The sequence below is a fragment of the Epargyreus clarus genome, unplaced genomic scaffold (genome assembly GCF_041222505.1).
Source record: "Epargyreus clarus isolate Ecla_fem2 unplaced genomic scaffold, WU_Ecla_fem_2.2 ptg000014l, whole genome shotgun sequence".
In the NCBI taxonomy this organism is placed as follows: Eukaryota; Metazoa; Arthropoda; class Insecta; order Lepidoptera; family Hesperiidae; genus Epargyreus; species Epargyreus clarus.
Genome location: NW_027332222.1, coordinates 5,589,198 through 5,616,194, shown reverse-complemented (window position 1 = coordinate 5,616,194; position 26,997 = coordinate 5,589,198). Strand labels below are relative to the sequence as shown.

The 26,997-nt window shown below is 36.3% G+C and overlaps 1 protein-coding gene across 1 annotated transcript; it reads left to right on the top strand.

Annotated features, from left to right (window-relative positions):
• The first annotated feature begins 173 nt into the window (after positions 1-173).
• Positions 174-25,895, top strand: LOC140747305 (uncharacterized). The gene is made up of 21 exons (XM_073079644.1): positions 174-552; positions 749-2,311; positions 2,597-2,829; positions 3,823-3,907; positions 6,213-6,393; positions 8,239-8,427; positions 9,179-9,354; positions 9,776-9,886; positions 10,768-10,880; positions 11,330-11,425; positions 11,539-13,283; positions 14,421-14,620; positions 15,349-15,693; positions 16,092-16,214; positions 16,597-16,741; positions 17,243-17,366; positions 18,136-18,259; positions 19,818-19,892; positions 21,753-21,840; positions 22,982-23,100; positions 23,726-25,895. Exons 2-21 carry the CDS (start codon positions 752-754, stop codon positions 23,858-23,860), a joined length of 5,967 nt encoding a protein of 1,988 aa, XP_072935745.1. The 5' UTR covers positions 174-552; positions 749-751; the 3' UTR covers positions 23,861-25,895.
• The last annotated feature ends 1,102 nt before the right edge of the window (positions 25,896-26,997 follow it).

Sequence of the window (26,997 nt, the reverse complement as noted above, 5' to 3'; positions counted from 1 at the left end):
TAGCTGTAATAGGTAAAAATGAATACAATTATATTTAAGAAATTCGGTACGATATTAAAATGGTTATAGTCATACATTCGTCAAAATTGTAATTTTCGCAATCATTATAAAATTATTGGCAGACAGGCTGAATATGATATCTACCTGTGCTTAATGGCTTTATTTAGAAAGAGACAAAAGGGGTTAGTGTGTAGAAAATGAGATAACATTATTTAGAATATTCTAATAGAGGAAAAAGGATGGAAAGAGATGTGAGGGAGATGTCTGTAATAACCATGTTGGTCACCACAATCTCAACAAGAGCAGGCGACCAATGAAGCTGAAGAGCAGATAGGCAACGATATACATACCATACTCCATACATACGTACACGACAGTTGTGCTAGCTATGGTAATGTGTGGATTCTTTCGTTGGTTGTGAATGTGATATTTTGACCGGACTGGCGTCTTTCCTGTGTCATAAATGGGCTCACACATATTTCTTAAATAAAACACATCAGTCTTGTGTCATAGTAAGCTACGTATTGAAGTTCTTAGAAGACGAAACGTGAGGTAAGTTCTGTGCATGTATTGGTACTATTGTATTGAAAGTAGGTAATAGGTAGGTAGCCTGGATGTCTGTTTGGGTAATGACCGGTTCTTTAAACATTTGGTACTTTAATATAAGTGTGATATGTTTTTGTTCATCGATAAAGATGACATTTGTCAGTAAATACCACAAAAAATACCAGGTCCTTTTCTGTCGCAGATTATGGAAGAAAATTCTGAAGCTCAGATGGATACAGATGTGGCGTCCACGCAGGATGTCTCTGAAGCGCAGGAGGTGGCGGGCTCGCATGGGGACATGGAGACAGTCATTGTTGTAGAACAATTGAAGGAGGAAGATTCAGCTGCTGAGTTCGCCAACAAGACTCCACAAGCAGAGCAACCGGACACATCCAACAAAGAGACTACTGATAAAGCTTCCCCAACAGCCGTTGAAACTAAATCACCACCAAAAACTGTTCAATGTTTGAGTACATCACCACAAAAGGAGATAAAGTTGTCACTGCCAAAGGATATACCGGTGATTAGGATTAAGACATACTCAAGGTCTCCTATCAAAGATCACAAAAATTTACTGATTTCACCTAAAAAACCTGAACAATCTGAAGATGTACAGTCACAAGCAACCTCAGATTGTTCCAAAAATGAAAATAAAACTTCTCCTGAGACTAAACTACTTGTAATCTCTCCTGAAAAAGGTAAGTTATTTGCAACTTCTCCTGAAAAAGGTAAATTACTTGTAACCCCTCATGAAAAATGCAAATTACTTGCTACCTCTTCTGAAAAAGGTAAATTACTTGTAACCTCTCCTGAAAAAGGTAAATTACTTGTAACCTCTCCTGAAAAAGGTAAATTACCTGTAACCTCTTCTGAAAAAGGTAAATTACTTGTAACCTCTCTTGAAAAAGGTAAATTACCTGTAACCTCTTCTGAAAAAGGTAAATTACTTGTAACCTCTCCTGAAAAAGGTAAATTACTTGTAACCTCTCCTGAAAAAGGCAATTTTCCTGCAACTGCTCCTGAAAAAGACAAATTACTTGCCACCTCTCCTGAAGGCAAATTAAGCGAAACTTGTCTTGAAAAAGAAAAATCAGCTCCAGATGATGCAAGCCAATCTGTTGAAACATCTCCAACCAAAAGCGATCCTTCAGTACACAAAACATTGCTAGGGAACCCATTGTTAGTGAATGCACTCTTTGGACAGCCAGATAAAAATGCTGACACTTCTACGAAGGAAGTACAGAAAGAAGTGGAGAGTGAGTCCCCTCCGGTAGAACCATTGCCTGAAAAACCTGAGACTGTACTAGAAGCAACTTCAGATGGTACTGAACATCACAACAAGAGTATTAGCAGGGAGCTAAAGTCTCTTATAAATTCTGCCAAAGAATCCAAGATAATTAGTGAATGTACACAGCTGACGACTAAGACTCGCAAGTCCAGAACAGCGCTGGATAGCTCAAACACTACCTTAAACAGCCTGGATGTGGATAGACCAGTGGGCAGTAGACGGAGCAGTGACAACTCTCAGATAAGCAATGGTGAGGTACCAGAAAAAACAAGTTTGAAAAGGTCCATGAGATCTCAAAATCCAGAGTTTGTTAACAAAGTCAAGTTATTCCTCAACTCGGTGACAGGGAAAATAACGAAGACCGACGCAGACTCCTTGTCTGATGAAGAAGCCGAAGACAAGAAAAGCAAGGACAATCCAAATGAGGCACAGACGGAGTCACCAAATAAGAAAAAACCTGGAAGCGATGGAGAATTAGTAAGTTATAAGTAGCTTAAATCATATTTGATTTTATTTCATTGTAAAATGTAAACTATTTCTTTAACAAGTATTTTTTACGTGTCATTTGTTTCTGAAACATTTGAAGGTAGTTTTTTGTAACTAGAGAAATTTAGCAAAATGGCTACTATGCCAGTTTGAATTAAAACTTGACACTTATGACATTAAAGTTCACTACACTGTCAAGATAAAGGTATGATGTTCTATTTTAACATGATTAAAATCTTTATTTATAAATGATGCTTGAATTATTTTTATACTTAGACACCAGCTAAGATGGGCAAGATTCGTTCAGATCCATACTGCTGGCGGTGCCACTGGTCAGTGGAGCAGGAGCCAAATGACAAGCAACATTCCCCAATGGTGTGTACTGTGTGCCCGCGGTCCTTCCACTACAAGTGTCTCTCGGGCACCGAGAGGAGTAAGATCATCTCGGAGAAGAACTGGGTGTGCCCCGAGTGTCTGATTGTGCTGCATGCAGAGAGCTCGGAGACTAGGTAAGTTTGTTCACTTCATTGCTATTATTTATATCATTATTGTAGAAAAAATGTATTTTGTTAGTTAATTTAACCATATCAATGAGCAAATTGATATTAATCATTTCAATACAAGTTTGTACTTAATAAACAAAACAATTGATGACCAGATAACAAATAAGTATATGTTGTATATGCAGACATATATAATCATATCTAATATAGTTGTTGTATAAAGAAAATTACAAATAAAACCAATAGTTATAACTCAAATGTGTAAGACACATTGACATAATGTATGCTTAAGGTCATCATAATATAGGAAACAGAAACAGTTCATGTAATTTAAAATTTTCCACTTCAATTATATATATTTGTGTGGCAAAAAATAATTGAGTATGGTTTATATGTTGCTTATTTCGTAACCTAAAATTTGTTCTACTTCTTAGGTTATATAATGTCAAATCTGACTACCTAGATAACCTTTTTTATTTTGTTGAATTGCATTTACATACATGCATGTATGTATGCTAATAATTTTTCATCTAAGATTGACTTCAAAGGCAACTTTGTAAAAATGTGATGGTTTAATTGCACAACCAACCATTTTATAGATATCTTTATATACTACTATTTTCATGATAATATGCTTATTTGCATAATTGGAAAGCTTTCATCCTTGTACCTACAAAGTAGATTCTTATAAACTGAACAAGTGATTATGATTGGACATGAAAGAAATACAGAGAGTGACGCGCGCCCTTTTCCGTCTAAAAAGACTGGTTCATGCGTACAATTTGAAAAAAGGCTAAATGCACGTGACCAAAGAATCGTTGCTCATATACAACAGCTCATATATTTTACATAAAATTAATTAAGCATTATATAAAAATTATAAATTATATGTACAAATTTTTACTACTTACTACAGTATTACATGAATTATACTACTTAATCGAATAGTTATCGAAAGTAATTAATGAGGTTATTTTATCGTATGGTCATTGTTTTCAGATCCCAAGCGATGAAGAGGATTTCCTTGGGCTGCCTCTGTGACCTGCTCAAGCACGCTCTAGCACGAATGATGGATTTGAATGGGGTAATTCTTTTATAATTTCGTAGGTTTCTTACATAGATTAGTAGGTACTAATCTATGGTTTCTTCTAAAACTTATTTGCACATGACCATATTTTAATTTCTTCTCTATTTATTTATTTAGTTGATCGCCAACATAATGAAGGTACACTATATAAGTATTCTACGTTCTTAAAAACTAAAAAATCGAAGTTGATAATGTACATAAAAAAAGCATTAACGTTACTTGCTAGAAAAACGGGTGTATTTAATTTATTAGCAGTGTAATTTTTTATTACATGCATATGTTAAATTAAGTAAAAAAATATGAAAACATGTGGATAATGATTATTACTGCTATTTTGATTAGAATATAAAATAATTTGATAATTTATTTATTACGTAATTTCTAATTACATAGCGACCAAATATTTCTACTCTTAATACCCAAGTAGGTATACGAATTGCACATTACATAAAAAATACGATTTCAAATAAAGGCGTGGTTATACGCATACTCTAATTGCCTAATGTAAACCTACAATAAAACATGTATTTGGCTTAGTTTTAGCGTTATTACTTTCACCCGTGCGGCGTAGCGAACAGAATGCAAAAGTAACTCCTACCATCGCCGGTCGGCATCGTATCGCGCGCCACCGAGCGGCTCTCCGCTCAGTGATATGACCTTGCTTATACTTATCTACGTAGGCCCCGTTGGCGAGCCATGACGCCGACGCTACCCGTCCCTCTCTAGCGCGCACAAATCGATACGAACGCGAACACCCGTCCCCCTCTACGCTAATAATAAACGCCACGAATACACAGCGAATGTTGTTACGCATGTGGCTCTGTGTGCTGCATTTTTCTCGATTCATCACTTTGTCTTGCTTTCCTATTAGCAGATATAGTATTGCAAGGGTAATGCTGAAATTTCTTCGAAATCAGCACGACATTAATATTAATGACATACTTGACATACTATGCGGAATATTGCGAACACGATCAAGTGTGTAATATTGGGATGAGTTGATTTTTTATAATTCCGTTTCATTATATTTATGTTACATTTGTTTTTGGTTAATTCGAAATGCATTGACGCTACAAATTGAGATCAAAATTCGAGATAAATACGGGATAATATGAATTATTACTAACCGAGTGGGCCAGTACTCTCCATACTTGCCAAATGTAAGATGATAAAAGCTCTAGGTACTATCCCGGCCCAGGCACACATTTAAATGGCGAGTTTCAAACCTTTGTTTTGGGTTCGGTATAAATATGAAATCAACGTAATGTAAAAAAAACGTAATAGCACTGTGCTATAAAAATCGGTATCCGATTCTGTACGTCTGGCGTTCAAATACAGGACCCCTGATATTTACGTAATTTGGAAATTAGCGTATTACAAATTAACTTCATCAGAATCATATCTAAAAGTTCTCGCATATTGTCAACAGTATATGAAATCGTCGACGCCATTGACTTATACCTAAATCCTTCTCAGAATTCCCGTGCCCAGCAGTGGGAAGCTGAAATGTGCTCACGAAAGAATCACTTATGAATGGCCGTATTATAAAACTTATACACACGTCGATTAAACAATAGGCACCGCAATTTATTAATCTTGTTACAAATTATTTGCGCCGCGCACGTATAAGCATTGGTAAAAATAACAAACACAATGATATTCTTGTATGTATATTTTATATAAATATGAATAATGTATACTAATATCGCACACCTAATATTTATTATTACATGTACGTCCACTGATAAGTAGGGGAACAAATAGAAACTGAATGATATCGCGAGGAAAGAAACTTAATAAAAAAAAAACATCCCGCAATATTTTAATTATTCGGAATGCTTATACGATTTGTACAATAAGAGGGCAAACATTTGTACCGATTGTTGAAATGAAAGTTGTAAAAATTTGGCAAATGTTTTCAGGAGTGAAAACTTGTTACCACATGGCTGACTGATTTTGATTAAGTAAACAAATACAATCATTGTTATAGTCCGCGCCAAACTTCTAGTCCGCTCTGAAGTTGTTGCTAGCAGGTGTAGTCATACAATTTTCTATGGCGACGCGATTCATTTCTATATTCAGAGCGGACTAGCAGTTTTACGCGGACTCTCACCTCGGAGTTATACCTCATCCCCTTTTTTTGTATTAAAATGTACTTAAGCGCTCGAAAATATGTTAATTATGGCAAATAAGCCTCATAATTCCTTTTTTTACAATTTTATACAATATATATAAATATAAACAATCTTGTTAATATATGGCATACAAAAGCGTGTCTAATTTTTGTATACTTCACTTCCAGGTGGAGCCCTTTATGCAGCCAGTGGACCGCGTGGCGTTCCCAGACTACGTCAAGTACGTGGTGCACCCTATGGACCTGGCGCTCATGAAGGCGAACATCTCTGAGGGCCTGTACGGCAGCACCGAGGCCTTCCTCGCGGACGCACAGTGGATACTGCACAACAGCATCATCTTCAACACATGTACGTTGATTTTATCTATATTTTAGTTAACTAATAGTGTGATAATAGTATTAGAATTGAATAGTACTTTTTAGATGTAGAGACTCGATTATCCGGACATCGGTTATCCGGATGCGATTATCCGTACTACTAACCGCAACCAATGGGCATGATGACAAATTTTGAACTCCCCTTCTATAATGTAAGTACATATCTACTGATTACAAAAGTCGTATTATTTCGGCAATAAATTCAGTATTAACGGAAATATTAGCATTTTTAAAACAAATTTTGAATTAAGCTCGAAAATGCTCACGGATGTCATGCCGTCCGCGAGTGACGTCACGCTTCAATATCCCATAGAAAAGTTCAAGCAATACCGTCACACGCCAAAAAAATGACGTCATTTCGCCCCGATTAGCGTTTTAGACAAGATGGCCGACTGCATTATTTTATACTTTTACTTTATTGAAAATATAATGAATCTTAAAGTTTTTATTAAAACTGGGGTATTTCTGAGAATGCTTTCAACATATTGTTTTTAAGGAAATCATTTATTCTTCAATTTTTTAATACTGTCATCATGCCCATTATGTATGTATATAATCGAAGAAAATATACACGTATGTAAATAATTTCTTAATAAACATTGATTTTCGTTGATATGTAATTGTTGTTTTTAACAAACACATAACTTTATATACTAAATGTGCACTAAACCGGATGTTGTTGATACAATCGAATATCCGGATTTCCGATTATCCGAATGCCTAACGACAATAAGTAGTCCGTTTAATCGAGGTTCTACGTAATTTTTAATATGACCTAAGCTTGCTAAGTAGTTAATTGGGCCTGTAATCCACTTCATATACAGTATTCACTGTCGCCAATCGACATTTGTAATCTGTTCCAAATAGAACGAAAGTTACACCTGTCACTGATCATAGATACATTGCTACCACTGAAAACGAAGTATTGTGAACTTCTTTACAGAAATATAAGTTTAAATCATTACCACTCTGTCCAAGTGTGAATTATTAAATTTTACATTTATATTTCAATGACTAACATATATCTTCTAACAGTTATTACGTATTCCAAAGATCAGATTGCCGTGGAAACTGTTTTCCACGGTGTACTGGTTATCATACATGGGGATGATGAATCAAAAATGGATTTATATGTATTCCCAATACGATGGAATGAATTATAGTGAGAGATTTAATCTTTTACATATGCATGTATGTTATATGTATGAAAATGCATGTAAAAAGTATGAGTATTTTATTATTCTTAAGCATGATAATTGGGAAATTTAGTTGAGTTGAGAATTAAGTAAAATGGTAGTGGATTTTTTTTTATTTGTAGTCTTAGTTAAGTAGGTTAGTAGAAAATGTGTCGTATACCGTTATTGACCTAAGAACGTATCGTTGTTAAGTGTAACGTTAAATTTGCGAAAGAAATGACCAAACATTTTTCTAAAAACATACTGTGGCTTTACAAAAAAAATATTATTATTAAAGGCGTCGGAAATAAATATGTCATAAGCAAAAGAAACATGTGTATTTGGAACCTATTTTTATATAATCACTTTTGACAATTTATATGCTAAAAGTTATTTCTTATGGCATTGTAATTTTCGTATAATTTGATCACATGAAACCATATAAATATTGTTTGGTCGATTTCTTATACGAATTCAACTGTTACACCAAAATTATTGCATTTATTACATTTCCTATCACATTTACGTTAAACTTTTGTACTGCAGACCCAAAACCCATACGTCCTCAGGTCAAAACGTATAGTCTAAGTGTACCACGTATGAAATAGAAACCGTTGCTTCACCGCTAACTCGATGCTTAGGCGACGAGGTGGTTTCAGTGCAATCGAAGCTGACGGCGGCGGCGCGGGCGCTGGTCCGCTCGTGCAAGGCGGAGATGGGTGAGATCGAGGCCTGTCCGGAGTGCTACGCCGCGGCGCATAGCCGCAAGCCGACCTGGTTCACAGATGTGTGTACGACGCCGCATATGCTGCTCTGGGCTAAGCTGAAAGGTGCGTGCTGTTTGTTTGGTTTAATTAATTATTAATTATACTACATAAGAAAATTCTAAGATTTCTGTTGTATTGGACACGCAATGATGTGAAAGTGGAATAGAAAGTTGATATATGGTTTAGTTATCTGTGGTTAAAGTCCTCAGGGTCTGTCATGTGTGTGATGTCATTAGTTCATTGAGTGTATAACTGTATACGTAGACTAAGGGCTGTTTTCTAGTCACGTTCATGTCTTACCCACGTGTTTGAATTAACCCCTTGGAATGGAAAAATCCCTACATGCGCGCATATGTATTATATGACAGAAAAAGTGTCTATAAAATGCGGGTGGCACCGCGTGCAGTATAGAACCGGTCTCGGGCAGAAATCCGCGTAAAAAGAAAAAGATCATCTGATATATCGTATTTTAAATAATATTACGTTTACGATATGTGACGGTTTTCCCCACAAACTATTAATTTATTTTTAAAATTGGTATCCAGGTTTCCCTACAAATTATAGTATCGTTATATAATTTTTAAACGCTTTCTACACTCACAGCCCCACACTAGGATTCCCTGTATCGTGGGCGCCATGAACACACACATAGACGAATACACAAACACCCAGACCCAGAAGAGACTAAATTCAACATTCAAATATCTGTCTGGCCGGGGATCGAACCCGGAACCCTTTGCGCGTCAGACCGGTACGGTCATCGCTCTGCCACGCCACGCCGGTAGTAGAATGTCAATTTTTATAATGTGTCCAGGTTTCCCGTACTGGCCCGCGAAGTGTATGTCAGTGAGCAGCGCGGGGCTGGTGGACGTGCGGTTCTTCGGCGCGCACGACCGCGCCTGGGTGCCCGCGCGGGACTGCTTCCTCTTCTCCGAGAAGGACCCCAACAACTTCAGGACCAAGCGCCAGGACATACTCGATAGTATGCAGGTACGGTTTAAATGTAGAAAGAGACACGCGTTCATAGTTTTGCACTACTGAATGATGGTTAAACAAGTTTAATGGTGTTAAGTTTATTACGGTAGGAACGTTTATAAGTAGGTACCAAATGAGTATAAGCTATCCATCTGATAGTAAAGGGACACTGCCACCCAGACACATCTGTAACATATTACCTGAAGTCGAAAATAAATGTCTTACCCCTCTTAATAACATAGACATTTACCTCATATGTAAGTAAGTCTGCCGTTATCCATATCGTTTCATTAAACTTGTGTTTCAATGTATAGTTAAAAATATGTAAGTGAAAATAAATAAGTAAAGTATTATTTGCATGGAATTCAAACAGATAACACTTACTATATTTTCTTACGATACTTTTTACGGTACGTAGTTTTATTTTCTGTTCTAGGAAGCTGAACAACACATTCGGAACATATCAAGAAAATACGGCAAATTCGTGTACCCGCCGTTCAAGACTCAACTGGATCCGAGCAAACTGACGGAACAGCTGAAAATCATGGTTAGTTAGTTATATATGTTTAATGTATTACCATGCTCAGTAAGCATTATAATGGTTCCGTATGGTTAGATTTGCTCCATACAAATTAAAAAAAAAAAACTAATATATAAACGTTGTTCATGCCTATAATTGGCACTCATACGAGCTTTATTAATTATTAGTACTACTATAGTGTACTTCTAAGTACTATATAATGTATTGTGTGTGTTGCTGTTGGCATGTAAATAAATAAATAAATGTAGTTAGATGTCACACGACACGTTCAACTTTCACCTGTTAATAATCAGTTTATCAAATTTGTACCTGCTAAAGATCGAAATCTGTACAAATGCAATCCCTAGTATACAAAAATTGGCAAATTTCTATCTTTGGTAAACAAAACAGGATAGATCAATTATTATTAACGGGCGTTAGTCGATAATAAATAAGGGAATAAAATCTCTGATTGATTTGAAGTGGGATTTCTTTCTGATTTGATAAGTGGTGGATAACTTACTTGTATGGTATAGTCATAGATTAGTAAAGATACTTCGCCGCCTTGAAATTGAATGAAGCCACAAACGGCTCATTAGTAAGTTTTTTTTAATTCTTGACAAATAATAACATTTTTAGAGAAAATTTACGAATAAATAACTAATACTGCGTAATTATCATAATAAATAAATAATTATTTCAAATATTTTAGGGACATTTTAGCCCGGAGACGTGGCAAAACTTTTTTATGCAACTATTTCAATTCTCAAAACTGGGTACATTCTCTTGTTAGGAGTGAGTAATCTTTATTAATCTATGGGTATACTATATATAGTACATGCATTGTTTTATAGGAATCATATTTTTCGTTTTAATATCATTTATTAAAAATGAATTATTAATTTCAGATACCTTCATTTGAAGGGGAGTTAAGAGCGCCGGTCAATAAATCCACTCCAAAACCGGCCAAGAATAAAAGTAGATCGAATTCTAAAAGTTCTAAGAGCTCCAGTAATGATGGGTATGTATTATTATTTCATGTTTTATAAAGCGTCGTAGTAATAAATAAACAAATAAAATGTTGACGACCCGTGTGGCAGTGCGACCACCGTAATGGCCAGTTCGGTATCTTAATGATGAATTTAGATATTTATGCTGGGTCTGGATGTTTGTGTATTCGTCTTTGTGTGTGTTCGTGACACCTACGACGCAGGGAATACTGGTGTGTGCCTGTGAGTATGGAAAGCGTAAATTATGCTCACATTTCTCATCAGTTGGAACACTATTGCAGGGTTTCTTGAGGCAAAAACTGTCCTACATTATCGTTGTATAGTCTTATACAGTATACTCCTGCGCAAATCATATCCATATTGGTTTAATAGATTTCAAGGTACATATACCCAAACTATGTATGATGTACGAATAGTAATTTCGTGAAAGCTTAATAAAGTCTTTTGTATCATGTTACAGTGAGGTTAGCGACAGTGAAGATGCAACTAGATCTCAACCGCGTAAGATGGCCGACGGCGCTGAGATTGCAATGGAGGATGATTTTACCATCGATAAGTGAGTTTGTTATTATATTAAGTCACAGATCAAGTATTTGTAATAACTTGGTACATTTATGTACTTGGTGTTAGAACTATGTATTATTGCTAATTTATTGATACGTTTCACAGAGATAAAACAATGGAAGTGGATGAAAAACCTAAGGAAATGAATGAAAATTCCAGAAAACGACGTCGATCTGATATGGAAGAAGCAGTTATTACGATAATGGAAGGCCCTAAAGAGAAACGGAAATGTGTGGAAAATGAACCCAAGTTAGACGAAAAACTACCTGATTCCCAAGAGACTAATGATAAAGAAAAAGATGATTCAAAGGAACAAAAAGCAGGAGTCGTTGAGAAAACTGAGTATAATGAAGTCAAAATGATATCTACTTTAACGCCAGTAAGCGAAAAGGATTTGTTGAACAATTCGGCAATGGAAGAACGCAAACGTCCGCCTATCAAAATGATCCTAAAAGCCAATAGAACCTTTAAAGCTATTTCTCCAAAAGGCAAGAACATTCGCGTGAAAGTTAGCCCATTAAGGCTTAGACCACTGAGGATAGAAAAGAAATCTATCGATAAAGAAAAACAGGAAGACAAGAAAACACACAAACGAAGAAATTCTAAAAATAAATCTTTGAATATTATTGCAAACTCACCTAATGCTGATAAAAATGGTGAGATAAAAACAAGTGTGGTTAATTCTGCAGAAAGTAAAGATGAAGAAAAAGATAACGCATCAAAAGTAATCGAAAAGCCAGAAGACACGAATGTTGCAAAATCTGATGATGCAGTGCCACCAGTCAATAATGTTAAACCAGTAGAAAATGATGCAAAAGTTAAAGAAGATGAAAAAGTTAATAATATTGGGACTAAATCTAAGGAAACAGAAGTGCCAAAAGGTAACAGTACGAAGTCCAAGGAACCTGTAAAACCCAAGGAAACTATGAAATCTAAGGAAAATAATACAAAAACAAAAGACACTGAAAAATCCAAGGACAATAACAAAACTAAAGAGAATCAAAAAACTAAGAACACACCTAAAAGCAAGGATACTGAAGGAAATCAAACAATTGATAAAATTAAAAATAATTCAACATCTAGTCCAATAACAACTAAAGATACCATTCAAAGAGAAGATGATAATACAAGCGTAACAAAGAAATCTAGGGAGTCCTTAAAAAGAGGGTCGTTAACCGGACTGCCCACTATTAGTAGCGTTAGAAGCCTTTCCAGTCCGCAAACTGTAGAAGTAACACCCAAAACAAAAGTCTCCGATATCGCTATCGATCGTAGTGTCTTCACACCGACGAGTACAGACAGCGTTCGTAACATGAAAGACGCTGTCATCAAATTGAACAAGTTGAAAGGCGATACGAACCAATCATTGGTTGGCAAAGTTGGTGTTTGTGCGTTCGCTCGCATGCCGTCCACACCGCCCAGCGACAAAACGAAACCCAACGAGCCAGTTGAAGTGGAGATAAAAACTGAACCGATGGACTTCGACGACGCGGATCGTCAAGTGGAAAAAATGAATTTGATGAACTCATTCAGCTTGCGACCGGTTACGTCAGCACCCTCGAGTTCGCCGAGTCTCCGCGAAGTTAGGATAAATAAGGTGGTGTCGACGGCTCCGGTTCGGAAGCCCGCGAAGCCTGTTGACGCGAAGAATAGGGCGAAGAAGACCTTCCAGCAGAAGAAAGGGGAGGAGGGCAGGTCGGACTTGAACGGGAAGAACTCGATGGTGTATATACCGATCCAGCCGCCCGCTACAGAGGCTCCGGTGCGGATGTTGAGACCGGTTACTGTAAATGGAAGCACTGTAACGGTGCCCGTGCCACGGACTGTCGCGACTGTCACCACTAGCAATAGTAAGTTTAAACATTGATTCATTTCAACAACATAGATAAGTAAAGATACTTTGCCGCCTTGAAATTGAATGAAGCCACAAACGGCTTATTAGTAAGTTTTTTTTGAATTCTTGACAAATAAAAACATTTTTAGAGAAAATTTACGAATAAATAACTAATACCGCGTAATTTACATAATAAATAAATAATTATATCAAATATTTTAGGGACATTTTAGCACGGAGACGGGGCAAAACTTTTTTACGCAACTATTTAAATTCTCAAAACTGGGTACATTTTCTTGTTAGGAGTGAGTAATCATTACTAATCTATGCTTAACAACCTAAATGTTATATATCGATGTATTGGCAGGCAATTTTTAACTATTATATAAATAAAAATATTAAACTAGTTTAGTGGATATTACATTAATAAACACTACACCAATTGATGGGTACCCATGGGCAGAGTACCCTGATGTATTATGGTATTTGTAAATTATCAAAGCAGTGTTAAGCGCCTAATTTCTATTTAAATTCATATGTCCGGTTAATATTCTTACCATTTACCACATAGTCCATGGGGGTAGCAACATGTATGTGACTGAATCGCAGGTAGAAATCTGAGCTTATTTAAGGTTGATTACAATACCAGGGCAGTTGCCACATACCATGCTGGAGGCTTCTGCCACGTGGACTGCATGTTTGATTGCTACTACTACTTTATAGAAAACTAGTTTTTGCCCGCGGCTTCGCCCGCGTTTAAAAGAAAATAATATAACATACTAACATACATAAAACTGAAAATTCGTACCTTCAACTTTGCTAAAGATCAAATGCATAGTTTACGATTCAATCCTTACTAAAATCGATTAAAATAATCGATGTTTTGGGTCCAAAAGATCGATTCTCCGATTAATCGATCTTAGATCGCCATCTCTAGTTCCCGTGGGATTTCCGGGATAGAAACTATCCTATGTCCTTTCTCGGGTCTCAGACTATCTTTATACAAAATTTCATTAAAATCGGTCCAGTGGTTTGGGCGTGAAGAAGAGACAACCAGCCAGACAGACAGAGTTTCTTTCGGATTTATAATATTAGTAAGGATGGTTTGAGTGAGACATTGAATAGCATATTCACGAATCATTTCTATCAACAGGCGGTACCATCGTAAACCCGTCAACATCAACCCAGCTAGTGGTACCACCAACACCGGTGGTGTCCACGCCCAGCCCGTTCCCAGCGGTGGGCCAGATCCCGACCACGGTGCACACGGTGCCGCTGATCACGTCGCTCAACGGCCAGTGGACCTTCAGCCTGCAGCCCATCATGTCCGTGGGTGGTGTGGACGCACAGGACGTGAGTACGGTTTCGTTGGTATATAACTAAAAAGCTGTAACGAAGATTTCAAGTTATTAACTTTTTATATTAACTCCTTACGTTATACGATTACAATAATTTCTAGTTATTAAAATCTTATTAATTCCCTTTTTAAGGGCATGCTGTGATTGAGTAGTGCTTTTGTTAATATTAAGAGATATGATATAGTCCGCGCCAAACTACTAGTCAGCTCCCAAGCACTAGAGTAGCGGACGGGTGCCATGGGGGGAGGATCCCGTGCTTTCTTCGTCCCGCTAATATCTACAATTTGTTACTGCGACGCGACTGGTTTCTAAATTCGGAGGAAACCTTCAAACCACCTGTAACCAAGATTTCAAGTGAAAGTCGTAATAACTTTTTATATGACGAAGTTACACAAATTATTGAGTTTTTAATAAACTTATACGATTACAATAATTTCTAGTTAGTAAAAGTCTTGATGTTAATATTAAGGAATGTGGTAGTGTATGCCTGAAAAAATTATAAACATATCTATATCACATAGACAGTGTAGTTTTATACTACAGTGGGTTGACAAGTGTTAGAAACATGAGTTTGACTCATATATACAAATATAATTAAAATCTACATATTAATGTTATAATTCATATATTTCTGACATAACGTAATTAGCTTGTTAAGCCTACTAAACTTGGCAAAAGAACAATATTCAACATTTTTTAACATTATTCTGCATATTATTTCAGGGCGAAGCAACAACACCATTGTTGAACGGCCTCAGCACTAACGGTGCGCTACCCATGCAACAGCTGTCCGGCATCCAACAACTCCCGATCACGAACTGCCCGAACCCCGTACAATACCCCATCGTCGCCAAGCCGCTGGTACCGACCGTCGCACCCACGAACACCCCGCCACCTAACATGCTACCCCAGCAGCTGCCCATGTTGCAAAGTGCACAGGGCTGCCCGCTCACAATGACGAATATGCAGAATACCCAGGCGTCGCCACTTGTCCTGGGGAATATGCAGAGCGTCCAGCCCTCGCCAATTGTATCGGCGAGTAGACCCTGTGAGGATAATGTTGGAGAGGTGAGTAGTCATTATCAATAATTAGTAGTGTATATAACAAGAGTTTATAATTATAAAATTTTATTGTGACATGCCGTGTGTTGGATGTCATGGATTTAAGCAAAGACAAATACAAAACACAAATAACTCGAAAAAAAAAACAAATACCATTTTAAGTAATACCTAGACCAGGTTTCTGTGTGTCAGAACGGTATAGTATGTTCCGCCGCGCATATTGAATAATTTTAAAATATTTTATACACGAAAATAATTAACAATAAATTTATAACAATCATTGTTATAATTGAATTATGTTCTTTATATTCACGTGAGTGCCACGCTGATTAGATTTTATTCGATTTCTAAAGTAACATTACATATATGACAGGATTAAAATATTATAATGTTTTCCTTTTCAGCCCCCGCGACTTCAACACAAGCCGTTAATGAACCCGTTCGACGCGAACGCACCGCTCGGGAACGTTCCCCCGCCCTCGTCGGCGGGACCCGTCACCGCCAAACTCAACCAGAATGCCATAAAGGTTTGTCCAGTTTAAAGAGTTCAAAAATCTAAATATCGTTAAAAGTTTTTTTAAATATGCAATATGCGTAAGCAAGTTACCAATAAAACATATATTAATATACATACCATATTTAAAAATATTAATGAAATGGTCATTTTTGTTCTCCGCCTTATATTTAATTCAATTTTCTGTGGTATTATATTATTTTCCCTTGTTTAACCTTCTTATACCATGATACTTACAACAATAGTGTATTGATTGCCTTAATTTAATATTTAGATGCCATCAACGACGACCCTATATTTTAGTCATAACTTAGAATGATAAAATCAACTGTCATTAGCAATGCAGTCTTGGGTGTTGTCTGATTAATGGTTAATTTATTTTACTTTGTTAACAGTTAACAGATTTCTTTAGAACGATACTAGAAGACACAATAGACAAACTAGACGAGCCGGCGGCGGAGGTGACAGGGCTGAAACTACAATTAGAAGAGTCGCGTTGGCGACACCAACAAGAGATCGATGAATTGAAACATAATCATGGTAAGTGAGTCATTTGAGGCCATAGATTTTCCTTACGGGCGATTGAACTCATCCAGGTGTAAAGGATTTTAGCGCTAGTTTGAAAACTTATTATTAATTTTATTTCAATGTTTGTTTATAAGGTATTATTATGCAATTAACTTGTCGCTTTCGAATTTAGCTGTTACTGAAATTAAAAACTATTATAACCTTAGCGAGGCTTAAGAAACCGTTGAAGTTGAAGGTGCTAGAACCCTTTGTGATTCGTTACTGAAGGCACCACCCTCACAACTAATTACAGCATTAAGCGCTACTCTGTTGTAGACTGATGAGGTTAGGAAATCATAGTTTTCTGAGGTGTTCCCATTTAGTCCTTAGTAGTAATATATCTGTGGCCGACCTCAGGTTGGAATCTAATCTGGTTGGCATGCTTGTTAGCTACGTCTACATTAGTTATAAAATATCCATAGTATAGATACAGTTTAGGAACAGATTGATGATAACATTGTTTCATGTGTCCAGAGTTGATGCTTGCGGAGATACGAGCGTCGTTCGAGAAGGAGCGCGTGCGACTGGTGAACGAGACGCGATGTGCCGCGCAGTTGGATCTCGAGGCCGCTGTCAAACTCGCCAAGTCCAAACAATGGTGGGTAGTTGATAGTATATCTATACTTATATCTTCCACTCTCGTCGCCGAGATTTGGTCACTGGGCTCTCTAACTTTTGTCTTGAATTGTATAGTAGCTACAGCTTCGTCTCGAACTACATAATAGCCAAATAGTTTTATGAGGCAGCATGTTTGGACCGGTTCTTCAAACCTGCATCTCCTCAAACTCGAAGATTCATCTGGTCAAGATTTGACAACAAACTTGGTTCTTGTTTTCACTCTCCATGCACTTATTGAACTATGATTAGATGTGGAAGTCTGTGATTTCTATAGAAAAATCGATTAAGTAACTAATGTGATACAGTTATACATTACCCTTACATAAAATGCCTAAATCTTATAATGCTAGTTGCCATTATATATTATGCATGTCAAGTCCTTCATTTCGCTGGCTATCAGAACCGTACGTTTGATAAATCTAAATTATGCATTCGTCAGATTTTATAGTGTCATAATCAAAAGACTTAATCTTTATACGTATTAATAATTTTCGTTATGCATTGAAAACAAAACCTGAATAAGTATCGTCCTTAAAGTAATTGAAGAAATGCAGCTGAAAAATGTGGAGCTATGCCTTTTTAATATAAGTTAGATTATTATTGTAGATTTCATTCGTTATAATAAAGACGTTAATAGAACAACACGACTTTCAAAACACGAGCCGTGCGCCTTTTTACATTAGAATACCATAATAATAATTTCGATAGATAAGTTTCATAACGCATATTCGTGCATATTGCTCACCCAGGTGCGCGAACTGCAGCCAGGAGGCGCAGTTCTACTGCTGCTGGAACACGTCGTACTGCGACTACGCCTGCCAGCGCGCGCACTGGGCGCAGCACTACGTCGTCTGCACGCAGCAACGCACGCAGGTACACACACACGGACACGCACGCACACACGCACGGACACGCACGCACGCACGCACGCGCACACACACACACACACACACACACACACACACACACACACACAGGTACAGAGTTATCATACCGATACCTTAGATCGCAAATCAGCCAACTCCACTTTTTTTCAAAATGTTTTTTTTATTTATGTATTTTGATTTCGTTCAACGCCATTTGTTATCAAAATTGTTGTTGTGATTTCGTTCAACGCCATTTGTTATCAAAATGAATAAAAAAAACATTTAAAAAAAGTGGAGTTGGCTGATTTGCGAATTAAGGTATAGATATGTTATGTAACAGAGACACTTTGTAACGAGAACTTTGTATAACAAAATCGGACGCAGGTATAGTCCGCGCCAAACTTCTAGTCCACTCTGAAGTTGTTGCGCGCAGGTTTAGGTTTAGTATATCTCCGTAATGTAAGCACACTAACGCAGCTATTTATCTGTGGGCGAGAGCGGGCAGCGGAGGGTGCCGGGGAGCCCGCGCTGTCTTCTTCCCGCTAATATCTACAATTTGCTGTTGCGACGCGACTCATTTCTATACTTAAAGCGGACTAGAAGTTTGGCGCGGACTGTACCTGATTATAAACGCGTTGCCAGTCGTGAGAATTAAGATGGCTGCTTCATGCAAATGTGCCGGCATCTTCATTCTTTCATAGATACGCAGATCTGCTCTGGTTCTATCTTTTAGTTCAGTATACTTGTTTGTCGCTGCCACTGCGAATGAATACAATATTATATTACTATGTGTATTATCTAAATGCTCGTGTCGTACGCGCATGATTCCCCTTGCATCAATGTACTATTCTTCCATACATGTCCTATTGTCGTTTTATAATAGCGATTTGCAAAATATCAAAATAGCTGTAATTATATTTCACTAGTTACACCTGTTATAACTGTATGTAATAAAATTAAGATAGAATTAAAAAAATATAAATATTTTCTGTTAACTAACGAAGGATTAACAGTCAAAAATTTTGGTTTGAATTGTGTAATCAGTTTAGATAAATAAAATCAGAACAGATCATATGCCTAGATTTTGCAAAACTATCTTTGATTTATTTACTTAAAATATAAGAGTAGTAGACGAGCAAGCAGTCCATCTGATGGTATGTGGCTACTGTCGCCCATGGACATCTGTAATCAACCCCAGATAGGATTAGATATTCCTGAGGTCGGCCACAGATGCGCCGCTACCCCTGAGGACTAAGCTGGAACGCCTCGGAAAAGTCTGTCTCCCTTACCACACCCTTCAAACCGGAACACAGCAGCGCCTAACACTGCTGTTATTAGGTAGAAATATCGGTGATGCCGCCGGAGTCGAACCACAAAGGGTTCTACCACCTTCAAACATGACATAACTTATAAACATACTTTATCAAATCGCTACTATAAAATGACATAATAATTCCCTTTTTTGAGTACAATTATATCTCCTTGTTCAATGTTACTTAATGTGTCGTAGTATAAGCAGTGTCTATTTATGCTATTTTAATTTTAAGTGTGATTGAACTTTACAGGATAGCAACACAAATACAGATACTGAATCGAATTCAGTTAATAATAGGCTACAATCGTCCTCTGACAATGTTCCAGTAAGTTTGAATTAGTTTTTAAATCATTGACGCTGGTGCGAGATGGAAAGATAAGGGGAAAATAGTCGTCAACCTTTGTATGGAAGTGCCTACTACTCCACGTTAAGTGGTTATGAGATGTCACACTTATAAAATAGAACGGAGTTCAATCTAAAGTTGATCGCAGTTGTTTTTCGTTCCAAAATACTAATTGGAAATGTATTATAAAAATACGGCCCTAGACAGTTGGAACTGTGGTCTACTGGTTTAAAACTTACGTCCCTCAATTGGGGGATCCAGGGTTCGAATACCAGGCATGCACCTCTAATTATACAATATTAAATTAAATTTAAAAAAAAGGACATTAGCAAATACTTACTACAACTTCGTGAGGAAACCTACATTGTGATTTATTTAATAAAAGTTCAGTGGCGTGGGAAGTTTACCAACTCGAACGCGGTCAGTGTGCTAGCCTATGGGCTAAAAGCTTTGACAATAGACACGTGCCCAACACTGGGACAGCAGTTGGTTGAATAAGACGGTTGGAAGGCAAACTGAACACAGGGCTACGAACTTGAACCACAAGGGTCGTCTGATTAGAAATACCAAAGCTTTAGTAGAATTTTGATTTACTGTCTCGGTACTAATAACAGCGCTTTTTGCACACAGCTTTGCACACTGATCCCCATTATAATTATTGTATAGCATCCTCATATTATCGCTTATGTGTTCGCACACACAGATTAGATGTACCCCTAGAATTCACGAAGCGTTTTTCTTCCTCTTTCACTGCGGATATGAAATAGTTGCTTTATTTCAAAAGTCCTAAGACCACAGTTATGCACTATTAACTAGCGGTTACATATAGCCGTAGGAAAGAAAGGGATCGCTGAAATAGATTGCTCACGACCACTGCAGAAACGTAAGACAATCGCGTTGCAGAGAATCATTTACCTACATTTTTATATGTCTACTAGCTGACCCGGCAAACGTTGTGTTGCCATATAAATAAAAAAAATGTTAAGGGTGAACAACCTTTATCACTTACGGGTTTGAAAATAGATAGAATATTTGAAACTGCGATGGTAGCGAAGTCTGACGATCCAATGTGAAACATTCCAAAATCATCAACTACTTACGAATTAAAAATTAATTAAAAAAACCTTTTCCCACGGACTAAATTGTGAATCTAAACCATTCTCAAGTCCCCTTGAACACACACAACAAATTTCATCAGAATCAGTCCAGTCGTTTAGGAGGAGTTCAGTGACATACACACGCATAAGAAATATATATATAAAGATACAAGTTGCATATGCGCGCGGAAGGGGAAGAAAAACGCTCTGTGTTCTGCTTCATAGATATGACTTGATATAAAACAAAATATGTTACATGAACGAAGTAAAAAAAATCTCTTACTCGTATTGCCCACAATGTAGATACAATTTTCAGTTTGAAATATTATTTTATCAGTTGAATCATGGCAAGTCGTATCTACGATCTTTTTTTTTATAATATAGGAATAGCAGACGAGCATGCAGTCCACCTGGTGGTAAGTGGGTACTGCCACCCATGGACATCTGTAATCAACCCCAGATAGGATTAGATATTCCTACCTGAGGTCGGCCACAGATGCGCCGCTACCCTTGAGGACTAAGCTGGAACGCCTCGGAAAAGTCTGTCTCCCTTACCACACCCTTCAAACCGGAAAACAGCAGCGCCTAACACTGCTGTTATTAGGTGGAAATAGGTGTGGCGGTGGTGCCGCCGGATTCGAACCACAAAGGGTTCTACCACCTTTCAAACTCTTGTTCTAAATTTTATGTTTTGGTACTACGTTTTGTGAAGTATTTTAGTATTTATCATTTAGTTTTTCGACAGAAACCACCGGCGCCTGCACTGAGCAAGGCGACTGTTCAGAGGGTATTCAACAATGAACAACAGGCTGGTTCAAAGTCTTCTATTATAGGTATGTTTATTGTTTATTTAAGCCCCTTCTATACTAGCGTTTACTGCGTCCGTGCATATGTGCCGCGACATACCCAAATTAAGAAGGGAATTTCAAAATATATAATCATGCCTACTCACTTACTATGCAGTACCCATATGTTGAAAAATGTATATCTTAATAAACGATTTTCGACATATGTATTGGTTATTTTTAATAAACATCATATGCACAAAACACACTTCTTCATACTATCGATTATAATAATAATAATAATATTATTTATTGTACCCAAAAAAAGAACACAAAATAAAATAGGGAGGGTGCAGTTAATTGATAGATGCAGGACTAATATATAAGATTAAGTGTAAATATTGAGTTAGCATACTATAGAACAAATAATAAATAAAGCTAATAAAAGAATAAAAAAAAGAAGCTAAAAAATCAAAATTACAAAAAGAAAGTTAACACAGTGTATCCGAATGCCTAATGACGATCATAATTAGTCCAGTTAATCGAGTTTCTACTGTATTACTTCGGAGTATAAAAGCAGTGATAGAGGTTAAGAAACTCGATAGAGGGGTCCGAGGTTCAAATGCCAGGCGCCACGCACCTCTGAGTTTTCAATGTTATGTGCATATTAGAAATTAATTATCACTTGCTTAAACTGTGAAGTAAAACATCGTGAAAAACCTGCATACCTTAGAAAAAGTTTTCAAAGGTATGTGAAGTCTACCAATACGCACTTGTCCAGCGCGGTGGACTATGGTATAATGCTTCACATTCTGAAAGGAGACCCGTGTCCGTAGTAGTAGTGTGACAATAATGGGTTGATGACATAGATTAGTAAAGATACTTCGCCGCCTTGAAATTGAATGAAGTTACAAATGGCTTATTAGTAAGTTCTTTTTTTTAATTCTTGACAAATAAAAACATTTTTAGAGAAAATTTACGAATAAATAACCTACTGCTTAATTTACATAATAAATAAATAATTATTTCAAATATTTTAGGGACATTTTAGCACGGATACGTGGCAAAACTTTTTTACGCAACTATTTCAATTCTCAAATCTGGTTATATTTTCTTGTTAGAAGTGAGTAATCTTTACTAATCTATGGTTGATGATGATGATGACGTAAGTTCTATAACAACGTTCCAGTGAGCAGGGTGGAGGACCCCAGCGGCGGCACCCCGACGGTGAAGTGCGTGGGCACGTACAAGCCGAACCCCGCGGCGCAGCTGCCCGCGCAGGTGTCACCCATCATACTGAACAAGCCTGTGAGTGTGAGTATATTATTCAATTAAATTGTCTTTGTATTTCGGAGGTGGTAAAAAGATTTAAACAAAAAACCCTTTAAAAAAAAAGAACCTCAAAAAAAAAGAAGAAAAGAGAAGAACCTTTGTGTAACGACTCGGAAGGCAACACCGCCTATTTCTGCCTATCGGTAAGAATCATCTCATCTGAGGTTGATTATAGATGTCCATGTTTACGGAAAATATTTGGTCCGCCATGTGGGTCCATATGGCGAACCATACTGTATTTAACGCTACTAAACTAATCATGCCAAATTTCAGCACAACCGGTTGGGGGTTTATTGGTTTAAAATTCAAGAATTGACTCTCGTAATGTATTCGTGTTGTAATGTATTCGACAATGTTCGATTTAAATAAAAGCTTGCAATAATATATTTAGTTAAAAATACAATCTTGTCAAATTTGCATAATATTATATATCTTATTTCAATGAGACAAGAGTCAGAAAAAGAATCAAGTGATAACTGGATTTCTATTAAATATGATTTTTATTTCATTAAGATTTGAATACGATTTTTATGTAGACTTCTATCGTTATATGTTTGGTAATTATAATAGTTTTGTAAAACTTTGAAACATGTTACCACAGATAATAAATAACGAAGATATCACCGCTTCGAAGAAAGTGGTGACATCTGGCGGCTACCTGATCGTGGGCGGGACGAGCCCCGCGCCGCTCGTGACGCCGCCGCGTCGACCACAGACTATACAGTACTTTTCCTGAGACTTTATGACGTCATAAACTAGCCGAAGATGACTAGAATATACTGCCGTTAAAGTATAATTTATATTTAAAAGCAAAATAATAATAACATTGTATGTTATTTGTATTATTAAATGCTAAAAATGTTATGTGAATGTAAATGATATGGTTGTCGACGATATTAAAAGAGTTGGTTAATTTTGTAATGCTGAACAATGCTTTTGATTTCGTACAATAAGAGTATGTCGCTGAAAAATAGTGGCTTGGATATATCAAACTTATTTTCGTAGTACATTGGCTGTTGATTATGATTAGTATAAATTGGACATTTAGTTAAAACTGGTTAACAAATTAAGAGATTCGATAATTAACTATTGATTTTGAATTACGTGTTATGAAATTAGATGAAGATTGAGTCATATTAGGCCTTTATTTAGCAGTTCTAAACCTCTATTTTTTGTCTTGTTTTCTCTTAAAATTAAAATAATTGTAATAGAAAGAAAGGACACATTAAATAATTAAGACTAATGTTTATTTTTTATAAGAGGGTAAGTCTACCTACAGTGATAGGTTGTGTTGCATGCTCTCTAAAGTTCCCCTGTAGTCATATAAATATATGACACATTTTAATTAATTTTATCGTCAAATATATTTCGTGCAATATCGCTCGGATGTACGTATGTTACGTACGATTATTTATTAATTATTTTCATAACGTGTTAACATTGTCACTACATTAGTTCTGATATAAAGAAATAAACAATAAAACTAGTTCAATCGCTAATTTAAAAGTATTTGCCATTTTCTAACCTTATTTATGTGTAATGAACAATAATCGATTTCTAGAATGTTTCTGTTAGTTACACATATGTCTTAAGAATGCATATCGTGCTGGCAGTCATGCGGTAAAATATAAGTATCATTATTAAACCAATATTGTCCCACTGCTGGGCATGGGTTTCAAGACTATGCCGTACCCTAAGCTGGCCTAGTGCGAGTTGGTAGACTTCATAAACCTTTTTACGAAACTCTTGGGCAATTGGTTGCCTCATGATGTTTTCCCTCGCCTTCGTTAAATAAAATGCAAATAATATAATTATATAATCGTAACATCGAAAAATCCAAGGTGTCTGAGATTTGATAACCGAATGTCTAGTGTAAGAAGCCGAACGTAAGGTCACTAGGCTACCATTGTTAGTATCATTATACATAATTATATTGTAAATTTTAATGATACATGAGTACAAAATTGCTTTCCAATTAAAGTAAGCACTAATGAAGCATATTGTACGTAGGATGTCAAGCTCAAAATAAATTCTAAAATTGTGATGTAACAAAATCTTCTATCTGGAACAAAAATTGTCTTTCTAGTTATAATTATTGTTAAGTTCGGTACTGTTGTAAATATTGTATATTTCTATGAGGTAATCTGTTATTTTTGTACCTCGAACGCGGTAGTGTTAAGTAATTACTCGGTATTATAAATTCACTTGGTGTTCAATTCGCAAGCGAAGTCAGAATATATTTTTAAATAACGTGTACCGTAGAATGTTCGAATTTTAGCCATAGATTGATAAACTTTAAATTTTTTTAACACTTCTATTTGTTTTTATTCGGAACTTTGAAAAAAGTAATTGTAAGTCTATGCCTTTTTAAATTAAATGTGTCAACCATTTAAAACATTAATTAATAAAATGAACATTTATCGAAAATCGTTAGATTTTTTATGTTATTTTTGATAAGTTAAGACTGGTAATTTTAGGTTCGATAATTGTATATTTAACATCGGAACAACTTTTTGTCCGTAATACTTTCCTGTAGTATGTTGTAAACGATACATTATAAGGTGTGATGCTAACGTTAATTGTATATTTATTGGAGAAACGTCAAAAAACAGGTCAGTTATAAATGGATGAATGTTTCTGGAAAATCTGGCCAATGTAATGTAAAAACAAAAGTGGTTCTTCTCCAAACTGAATAGTATTTAAACTAATTATCTAGAAAAATAATATTCAAGTATAAAGAAGTATAACTGCGATTATATATATTTCGGAATTGGTGTTTTTTTATCGCTCATCGTAATCTTCTGTGGGCTTCAGTGGTCATTATTACAACACAGGAATTACTTCGATTAGAATTAACTTAGATAGGCAGATATAACTAGCTCGAGGAACGCGTGATAATTTTAGTGTCCGCACCGGCCGACCGCCAACAGTTAAGTCTCGTCTCGTCTCGCTCGCAAGCCCGGCCGGTTCCACACCGGTGCATTCCAACACTAACTTTATCGAGTGCCACTAGATGGCGCTAGCGTTCCGGAACAGTACCGCCATTTCCGACATATATTTTTAAACTTTTGCATGTAATATGTGTATAGTCTCCTACGCACTAGCGGCTAACCAAAATTAAAAGCAGATGCATGCCCCGCGGTTAATCTCTAGTGTGTAGACGGGACAAGATCAATTTCCTATTTATGTCGTGTCATGTAGATATTTATTGTGCGATTTGTCTACTTTAATCAAGGTCCTATCGATCCATTAATATGTGAGTGGCTACATACAGATTACACTAAAACTGTCAAAAAACATAGTATTTGTGAGAGACATTTAAAAAATCAAGAGTTTATTTTATTGCAGATTAAATAATATTGTTTAGAACACTTAAAAGATGTTTGCATTTGCGTGCCAAGATTATTTTTGGTTTTACATTGTTTTCGGAACATGCTTTCTACTTTGTCAGTAGACTATTTACATTAAGAGAACGTTGTCTTACGTCATATTATAATAGATTAATATTCGTAAATGTTATCTATTTAAGGTTGTAATTCGTAGTAGTACTCAAGACAAAATGATAGCTATTTGTATATAAAAATTATATTGTTACGATTCATAATGTCATCTGTAAATATTCAGTTGTAAAATGCATAAGTATGGTTTGATATTGCCGCCTATCTTTAGATTTATAACGTTCTCAACAAGTTCGTTTTTATTAGCGTTAAATATTGGATTTTCGATACAAAAAATATGTTAAATTAAATGTAATTCGGCTAATTTATTCGCCTGATTAGTTTCGAGTGAAGCCCCCGTTTTAAATCTCTATCGTGTCCAGTAAAGTCAAGCAAAAACTGTATTGGACACAATGTTTCTACTTTGTATCATATT

Excerpts from the sequence above, each read along its gene's own strand:
- LOC140747305 (XM_073079644.1), top strand. The coding sequence starts at position 752 with ATGGAAGAAAATTCTGAAGCTCAGATGGATACAGATGTGGCGTCCACG. Across the intron at positions 15,694-16,091 it reads GTGAGGATAATGTTGGAGAG|CCCCCGCGACTTCAACACAA; the intron begins GTGAGTAGTCAT and ends TTTCCTTTTCAG. Across the intron at positions 21,841-22,981 it reads TTCAAAGTCTTCTATTATAG|TGAGCAGGGTGGAGGACCCC; the intron begins GTATGTTTATTG and ends ACAACGTTCCAG.